General features: G+C 43.3%; 2 protein-coding genes across 3 annotated transcripts in view; both read right to left on the reverse strand.

Annotated features, from left to right (window-relative positions):
• ilf3b (interleukin enhancer binding factor 3b) overlaps positions 1–3,864 on the reverse strand; it is a 10,161-nt gene extending 6,297 nt beyond the window's left edge. The window contains exons 1-6 of one of the 2 annotated variants that reach the window (XM_019893544.1): positions 3,754–3,863; positions 2,888–2,931; positions 2,595–2,806; positions 2,338–2,512; positions 2,092–2,239; positions 433–524 (exon numbers count right to left, since the gene is read on the reverse strand). In XM_019893544.1, the coding sequence (XP_019749103.1) occupies positions 433–524; positions 2,092–2,239; positions 2,338–2,512; positions 2,595–2,806; positions 2,888–2,890 (630 nt within the window). In that variant the 5' untranslated portion in view covers positions 2,891–2,931; positions 3,754–3,863. Of the gene's footprint in view, positions 1–432; positions 525–2,091; positions 2,240–2,337; positions 2,513–2,594; positions 2,807–2,887; positions 2,932–3,753 lie in introns of both variants that reach the window. The other variant, XM_019893545.1, reaches the window with a different exon arrangement.
• A 534-nt stretch (positions 3,865–4,398) lies between these two features.
• LOC109530041 (prostaglandin E2 receptor EP1 subtype-like) lies at positions 4,399–8,015 on the reverse strand. The gene is made up of 4 exons (XM_019893547.1): positions 7,476–8,015; positions 5,489–6,415; positions 4,945–5,256; positions 4,399–4,882 (listed from the first exon to the last, which is right to left on the reverse strand). The coding sequence occupies exons 2-3, from the start codon at positions 6,365–6,367 to the stop codon at positions 4,984–4,986; spliced, it is 1,152 nt and encodes a 383-aa protein (XP_019749106.1). The 5' UTR covers positions 6,368–6,415; positions 7,476–8,015; the 3' UTR covers positions 4,399–4,882; positions 4,945–4,983.
• Positions 8,016–9,336: the final 1,321 nt, after the last annotated feature.

Consider the following 9,336-nt stretch of genomic DNA (forward strand, 5'->3'; position numbering starts at 1 on the left):
TATATATATATATATATATACACACACACACACACACACACACACACACACACAAAAATGTATGTGACTTGTCCTTTTCGCACACTTTCTCTTCGCTTGCACGACTACTAACCTTTAAGATGGGAATGATTGAAATATTGCACCTGAATACCCGGTTAGTTGTATTTTTGCCGACATGAGCGTGGCTTTGAAGAGAAATGAATGCTGACAAATAAACAGCTGCGAGCTTAAAAGGAGAACTGAAATAACCTTGCAGCCGAACAAGGAACTAACTTGAGAGCATTGTGATGGCAGAGGTTTCAAATAATCACGACAGAAGTGCACTCCATAAGAGCCATTAAAGATAAATACAAAGGCCAAATGAAACACAGAAAGACAAATCAAACTTGAAACGACTTCTGTTTTAGAAACAAATAAAGACAAGATCCAAACCTGAAACCACTTAGCGTGGCGAAGAGACGCCAAGGCAGTTATGCATTTCTGCCTGTCCAGAGCATCCGGGGGATCGTTGACTGATAGCGTTTCTATTGGCAGGTGGAATAAGAAGACAAGGTACAGTTTGACCAAGGGGAGTTCTGTCATCCGGCCGGGGGAACACAGGCAGCTTTCCCAAACCACAGGGAGAAGAGGTAAGGGGAGGGGGTCTCCTCCGCTGGAGAACCACCAAATGCTCGGAACCTCCGATTTCGTATGGTGTTGCATGTTACCGCAGGGACAAAATCCACTTCAAATCAACTGGCACCATTAACGTGAATAAAGTTGGCGTTTGGAAATGGAAACGTGTTTGCGGAGGTTGCATCTCCATGGTTGCATCAGTGTTGTGCTTTTTTTTCCCCCCCTTGAGATTGACAGGAGGTAGAGCCCCTCCCCTTTGCCTCAATACCGGGTACGCTGCACTTTGCCCCTTCCGAGACAGAGAGCGGCCAGTTGGTCAAAGGTCCAGCGTCCCTAAAATTGACAAACTAGAAGGCTTGACAAAGAGAATCAGAATTGGAACCACAGGTACATGTTATCAGGTACACAAAAGGTGGGTATCAAAACAAGTCTGCACTGCAGCAAAACTGATGGCTTGCAAAGACCCAAACTGGGGGGTCCCCATCAGCACAGGGTTGCAGATCAGGCCATGGTTTAGCGCCTCCTGAATCCTTCATCCTCATTTCCACCAAACGGTGACGATTCATTCCGCACGTGTGCACTTTACTGTGTTTTCATTTTAAGCACGAGTTCCGCTATTTTTGTTTTGGTGGGGGTTTTTTAAAAAAATATATATCGGTAAGACTACCGTTAATGCACCGGATTGATAAACAGCATCATAAAGTGTGGTAGTATTGAAGTATTGAAAAGCATATCAATATCCATCTCTATCTCAAGCTTGATCAGAGTTTAGCTAATCCGAACCATACTAAAGTGGAAATGACCGCTTGGTGGAAACGTGGCATTATTTGACATTTAATTAAGGCTATGGAGAGATTTACCAACGAACACTTGCCGCTGCCTAACTGCAATTGAAGATTCTGTAAAGTATGGGGGTGGGGACGGGGGGGGTCAAACCCCAAGGACCAATAGGGGCATCAATGTGGAATATGGGATTTCTTGTCCTTATCTGCAACCTGCGGAGAAAAACTTGCAGTCAAAAGCCCACCGCCGGGTTAGCCAAGCAAGGACAGTTTCACGATACCTTGTGCTACTCATTTTTGCTGCAATGCAAACCGTTCATGAATGATAAAACACATGCAAACAAAGTGGTCTCTTTTGTGTTGGTTGAAATTCTCAGTAAGCCTTCATTTCTCCAGTGACCTTGATCAGAATGAGGTAAGACAAATTCTTGTCTTCGGCACACAGGAAAGCTACCTGCCCTATACTGTATATTGGGCCATCAAAAATGTATAATTACATCACATGGAACTATGAGAGTGTCTACAGAGCTATAAGTATAGCACAGTTTCATTATGTGACAGTGGATTCTTGTCCCCTAGCTCCATTGAAGGCCCAATAAACAATATCTAACTTGTCTGCATGGCCTCCCGACTGGAGGTGTAGGGGTGCCATAAAAAGAAAAGCAAAGAAAAACGCAGTCTTTTTGGGCCTTACCACCGGCAGCAGCCCTCTCCATCTCCTCACGAACTAACGGGGACGTCAAATGAATGGTGAGGGTGAGTGGGGGCTCCTCTGTGTTCTTGATCACGATGCAGGCCTTTTCGATGTCTTGACTCACATCATACTGCTCTTCGGTGACAACCTGCAGGAGGAGGATGAAATAGTTATGAAACACTTTTGCCATAAAAAGGCGTTTATTTAATCTTTATGTTGTTTTAACAAATTAAGCTCTGCTCCCACCTTCAGTTGCGTATCCAAGTTGTCAGCCACCTTCTTTAACAAAGTGTTGGTTGGCTTCTCCCTGCAGAGGAGCACCAGCTCAAGGTCCAGATCTCCCTTCAAGAGAAGGCCCTTGGCCACAAGGCCCACTCTCATCACGCCACGAAGGGTACGTGTCACTTGTTCTTTGTGGTCACTGCAACATGAAAAAGGCAAGCGTAAGTTGAGGCAAAAACTGTTCTGATTTTTTTGTTTCAGTTAAATCAGTGAACACTCACCTCTCTTTATCAGCATCTACACCATCACCATCACATTTCTCTTGCTTATCCAGCCAGTCTGAGACTGCCTTGAGCGCTCGTTCTGTGTGGGATACCATGTTTTGCACATTCTCCAGTTCCTCCTGAGAAGGGTAGATGGCAGAATGCTTGGCCATGACATGGCGGTCATCATGCAAGAAAACACGTAAGGAACGATGTCGTAATGGAGGGGCCTGTGAGTGAAAAGTAGCAGAGGTGTGGTTATGTACAAGACAAAGTTGCGAGTCATTTCAGGAGTCTGAATCTGTGATTACCATCTTAGTTTCAGACACGAATTTAGGAGTGTCGGGTAGGTTGTCTGCAGAGAGCACGAAAACACAAAACGTTAACAGTATTCTTCAACAACATGTTATTGCGAATTCGCTGATTAAATGCATCGTGAACCATATGGAGCTTTTGTTGAGCAAGGAAACTGTAGTTCATAGTGATGTGAAAAAAGTTTCTCAAAAAACAATAGCGCATAATACCAGTTATTGCTGCCAATTCAAGCCACAAACCGCGTGGCATAAGGTGCACAGGAGCCAAATTAATTTTGTCCCCATACAATCATATGTAGAATTTCTAGATCTTAAATATTGTAATCGACTACCTTACCTCGCATTCAGCGGTAACAAACTCCTGATACAACGCACAGTGGCTGAATCGTGTAACATTCCATCGAGCACATTTACACGTTATTGCGCTTAGCGTACGACGGAAAATAAAACATTTGAAGGAGCGTGGCTAAAGGACAACTTCATTTTGCGTTTAAAAGGAGACGCCATTTTAATTCAGCAACAGTGATGGCGGAGGCCGCTAACGTTCGGCGCCCACCCTCAGAATACAACTCGCTCTCTTCCATGTTCTCACCGAGTCACAACGGTAACGAACGTGTACGCCGAGGGAAACGATCTGACGCAAACGCGCAGACATAGTTATTCTCATTAAGACATCAAAAATCGGACATGCACGAGAAAATGGCACCCAAACATACGATTCTTCAAATGAGCGTGCTAGCTTAGCTTGATCGACGCGGGACTTTGATTTCGCGAGAGAACCTGTTCAATCGGAGGACGACATTACAGTGTTCATAGGGTGTTTCAAATGCTATGCAAACGTTTACATTTGTCATCTTACTCACCTCGGTACTAGGTAGTTTCCTCTGCACATAGGTCTGTTGCAGCGGGAAGACCGTCGTCGATTTAGTCACACCCACTATTTTTTGGATTGGACTCGGATGGATTGATGGTTTTCTCCGGCCAATGGAAAAAATAAAGCGCTCTGCGTAACCGGTGGCGTCATGTTCGAACCGCCTACGTCATTATTACGCGTCGAGAATGCGTAGCGTAAGTCTTTTTTTCTGGTAAACCGAAATATTGAATGACTTACTATACGTAAACGTACACACTACGCATTTATTTTTAGACCAAACGTAAACAAAAACAGGGAATCTCTATTACATAAATAAAGAAAACATTATTATTAATTTTGAGGGGGTATGCAAAGTCCAGGCAACTCGAAATTAGGGAGTCCATACGAGAAATTGTGCAGTGAAATACAATTTCTCCGCCTATTTCATCCGTAATTTCATTGTTATTGGAGGCTGAAGTACAGATGGGCTGTGGCATTTCTTTTTCACCGGGTGGTGGGCTGGATCTGCACTTTTATCCAGATCCTCGCCCAAATTCAATGAGCTTTTCTTACCAAATGCTTCTCCGCTCCCAACTGTATCCGTCTCATTGTATACTGGCAAAAAAAATACTCACCTGCTCCTTTGAAACACAAATTCTTACTAGTCCAATAAATACTCTGGCATTTTTATTTCATCCTGTCAATTTTAAGATTTTCACAAGACAAGCATAAACACATTCATGCCACTGTAGTACACAAAACAAACATACATTTTTTCCCCCACACATTCACGTCTTCAAAATGAGGTAAAATTAAAGTGCTTTGCTTTTGTCGTTCAGCATTTCATTTAACATGTTTACAATTCACATTATTATGTTCATTTTCATTCAGACTTTGTGGAGTAGTCTTCTCATTTGTGGCAAAACTTGACACATGGTCTACTTCAACAAATAATCTTGAATTAGATTTTGTTCTCACAGAGGACAAGCACCAACGCAAACATGTTGATTTTACATTCACAAAAAAGAAAAAAAAACCCTGTCCAGTTTGTTACAGATTAGGTCCTTTTTCGCCTTAGCGGGCTAAAACAAACCAAAACTAGCATGCATCATGAGTCTTCCATTGGTATTTCAAATGATCTTTTTTTTTTCTTTTTTAAGCCACTTGGAGGATCAAGCCCTGACCAAGACGAACAGGCCAAGGGTTGATGTTAAATATCAGATGGCACGATGTCACTCTCTTAAACCTTAACATTGTTTTTTTCTGAGTTCTGAAAGGAGCTGACATCCCAGCGGAAAGACCGAAGCATGCTTCCCTTCAAACTGGCTTGCCTTTTAGTAATCCTGTAGATCTTCTTGAGGATGGCACGTCGCAGCAAGATGTAGACCCATGGGTCCAGGATTTGGTTACACGTAGCCATCCTAACACCCGTTACCATTAAGGCCCTGTAAGTGTCCCTGTCGGGGCCGAGGGAGCCGCTGTAGGACCGGGTGGCTGACATCAGTCCAAAGACCTACAGACAATTTATGACACAATTTGAGACTTGTCTGGTGTCATCTAATACGGATATTGCTAATATTGTTAGCCTTATTAGCAATGTGAGTAAATTGTGACTGTATCGTATCTGGAACTTTTATAATAATAAAAAGTATTTTTTTTTTTTAATAGTATAAAATACCTCCCTAGGTTCACTAAAGGTCGAGAATCACAGAATTTTCCACTCTTCAGATGTGGCTGCAACTCACCAGCAGAGGGCTCCAGCAGATGCACGAGGCGACCATGATGCCGACCAGCTGGACGACCATCTCGGTGTCGTGGGACCTGGCCGAGGTGCGCTGGGAGCTGGACTTCTTCCTTAGCCTTGCTCTGACGAGGGTGATCCCGCTGATGGTGTTACACACAAAGGCTATGGCCAGTGAGCTCATTGCCAGTCCAGAGAACAGTGTCACAAAGGCCAGATCTGTGGCTCCGGTGCCCTCCATCACCCTGATAAAGCACCACGTGCCCGGGTACTGATAAGTGTAGGCTCCCAAGTTGCAAAAGGGCATCAGGGCGACACATAATGCCAACAGCCAGATGAGAGCTAGTGTCATCTTCGTCCGTGCGTTTGTGACCAAACGAGCGTGCAGCAGAGGCCTGGAGACACCCAAGCATCGCTCAGCGGCCATAGCGCAGCCGAGGAAGAGGGGGCACAGGCCGAAGAACACCATGCAACACCCCAAAAACAGACACGGGACATCTGGATCAGTTAGGAGATCTCCTCGAGAGGTGGAGGGTGGGTCAGCCAGGTTCGCAATCCCTTCCGAGTATCTTCTTAGCACCAAGGCTCCATTGATGACGTGGCCAGCCAGATCGGTCGCCACCAAAGAGCTGGCAAAGAGAAGAAAGGTGGCCTTTGACCTGCGCCGAAAGCGGGCGTAGGCTTTGGCAAGAATGATAAGCGCCACAATGTTGAACACAATTCCCAGCGTCATGGTGATGCCGGCAGCTGTCGGATTAATTCGCGGACGGGTGGAATTACGGAACACGGGTACCACTTCTTGCTTATGCACGATCGCGCTGTCATTCGAGGGGGACAGAGAGGCAAAATTGCCAGAGGCGTTGTGACGCTGCATTGCCGACATTTCTGCTGATCTTCAGGTCTGATGTCGTTCTTTATGGCTGAGAGGGTTCTGAGGGGGAAAAGACAGCATTAGCACGATGAACTGATTCATGGAGGAGCGCTCGGCAGAGCGGAGCCCTTCACCAAGGTTAAACTGTTAGCAAACGTGAACTTGCTGTGTCGTTATGTGTGAGTTATGCCCAAAAACATTGCGGCAAGTGGCGGTTTCCTGTAATCTGCCTTGTGTGCTCTGACAAGAACGAGGAGTTAAATGACAAAGGCAACACAAAACACAATTTCCTTGTTTTTTTTTTGCTTGAGGCAAATGACGTTAGGCTTATGCAGGCAGGATTCGCCTTTTTTCATTTTGGAGGTAGGTGGTCACTTCATCATAAAAATGACATTCAATGTCCACTTCCAAATTTGCACCATAATTAAGATTTTTTTTTTTTTTTCGTCCTGATAACTAATTACCTCACGTCCTTGGTAGAAAACCCCGAATGCCAATCAACTCAGTACCTGTTGCCTCAACAACTCGATGCTTGGCAGAAGTCATAAAAGGGGATATCAAAACACCAAGCTCCACTTTGTCTCCCATTATGCTAACAATGTTGTCATCTGAACATGTTCTGACAGTTTTTTTTTTTTTTTTTACAAACCCAGTTGGAGAGCAGCTTTATGTTTCATAGACTCACTTAGACCCGTTTTCCATTCATGTAATGAATGGGAGCAGATCAAAACAAGGCAGGAATGTGTGAGGGTAACGAGATTTGCCACTAAATGAGAATAATCAAATGCATTGTAACAGCCGAGTCATGCTCATCAAAACACACACATTCTCTTTGAAGGACATATGTGGAGACTCGGTTGAGATTTTTTTTTTTTTAACTGAGGGAGTTATATGTGTATGTTTGTATGTACTTTATTATGTCCCCTTTTCCAATAGATCTGAAGCGAAGCCTTCTAATTAAAATTTTTAGACACTCACACACATATATTTTTTTTAATTGTAACACAATTGTCTTTTTCAGGGTGACATTAATTGTCTGACACTGGTAGCGCATGTTGTGAGACAATAAATGTGAAACCCTTGATGGATAATATTGCAAAAGGTGACAAAGTGATCTTACCTTTATTACGTTGGGAAATCCATAAAATCCCAGATTGCATTCACTTTGACAGGGATTCATTGTTGTTATCCCAAATGGAACTACTGTATCCAGGTTTCAGCGCTTTCCAAAGATCTTCTTTGGTAATTCCTCACATTGTGGCCCCATGCAGATTCCTGTTGGAGCAAGCAGCCTCCCCGTGACATTGCTCAAGCACGACCTGTGTTGTTGGACTGGTAGGCTCGCTGCTTTTATATGCGGGAGCTGCAGAAAGCCAGCATCACCTCTGGGTGTCTCACTTGGAGGAAAAACAAATGACGTCCTTGAAGGAGAGACAAGACTTGTTGGAGCACACACTCCCACTCCTATAATAGGCATGAAATTGGCAAAAAAATAAATAAAACTGGACCGATTTTACTCTCAGTTGTCAAGTTAAACAATAACTAAAGGACAAAGTATTGTACAACAATCAAAATTTCAAGCATTTTAGTTGCAACCTTTTCAGGAGTTGCTCATTTATTCTGTTGCAGTGCAATTTAAAAGCAATGCCTTATTTTCATTGGTTAATTTTCATTCAGTTTATATTTATTGTTGCAATTACTGTTTTTCTTTCATAAACTGGGGTACCAACAATTTTGGCTAAGAATTCTTGAGCGTGCTCCCGTCCAAGGTTATCTGGATTCAGCTCTGTCATACTCCTCAAAAAAAAGGATAAATGGATAGACTTCACGTGGTATAAACAGGTCAGAGTATCTTTAGTTGAACCTGCATCAAATATTTGCTTTTACGATGATGGTCTTTGCTGATAATTTTGAGGAAGAAAAGCACCCACTTTGCTGTCTGTTGTAACTGAACAACCGCAAGAGTTTGGTGAACAAATTCTTATCTACACGAGCTGGTACATTTTCCACTTCCATTGCCGGTATTTCTACATTGGTCTGTGGTGACCATAATTCTGATGAACGATGAACTTCCCACAAAGGTCGGTCAGACCACAGTTGAAGCTGATGCTGAGGACATCAGGATCTAATGTGCTCATAAAGGAGACATTTGTGAGAAACATTGCATATGAAACTTTTTTTTTTTTTTGACAACTTGGAACACTATAAATCCTATTCTGCTCACGGTACAGTGAGCACGGAATAAAATGATAGGATAAGATAGAGAGAAAAAGTGTAAGGAGAGAAGCAGGCATTTTTTTTTGGACACTGATATGAGATAGGCCCCTCAATTCATCTTTATTTTTAATTAATCTGTCTCATACAGTGGGGGGGGGGGCCGATTTTTCGTTCACAAACACAGAAAATTGGGCTGGCCGTGCGAGTGATTTTTGCGTGTCTGTGTAAATCTGTTGCTGTATACACACAACGCCCACCCCCCGCATGCATATACATATTGTAATAGACCAAAATATTAAAACGACCATATGGATTTTCTGACCCCCGTGAAGCTATAATAGCTCATGCCAGGTGTGGGCAATTCATTTTGCAAAGGGTTCACTTGAAAACCTGCAACGCTTGCCGAGGGCCAAAACCAACATGGTAACCTCATAGTTGTCGGTATTACTTTTAACGCATTTAGAAAAAGCATCTTGCCTTGTTTCAATAAATTGCTGTGTGTAGATATGGTATGCGGTCATTAAAATTACATGTGGAGTGGAGGGCGTTCCCTCCAGAGGCGCACCTGTCGCGACAACCATACCGATTATTTCACCTTGCTCACGACTCTCATATCAAGTGCAATTCTCTAGGCGTGCAGGATCTTGTTCTCCGTTATTGTCTTTGCTATCGTTTATTATTGTTATAAGTAGTCGTGAAGTTTGTCATTCATTGTGTTATTTTTGCGTTTCTCAACTCAACTGTATTCATAGAGCACTTTAAAC

Source organism: Hippocampus comes, unplaced genomic scaffold (assembly GCF_001891065.2).
Source record: "Hippocampus comes isolate QL1 unplaced genomic scaffold, H_comes_QL1_v1.1 scaffold23, whole genome shotgun sequence".
Classification (NCBI taxonomy): domain Eukaryota; kingdom Metazoa; phylum Chordata; class Actinopteri; order Syngnathiformes; family Syngnathidae; genus Hippocampus; species Hippocampus comes.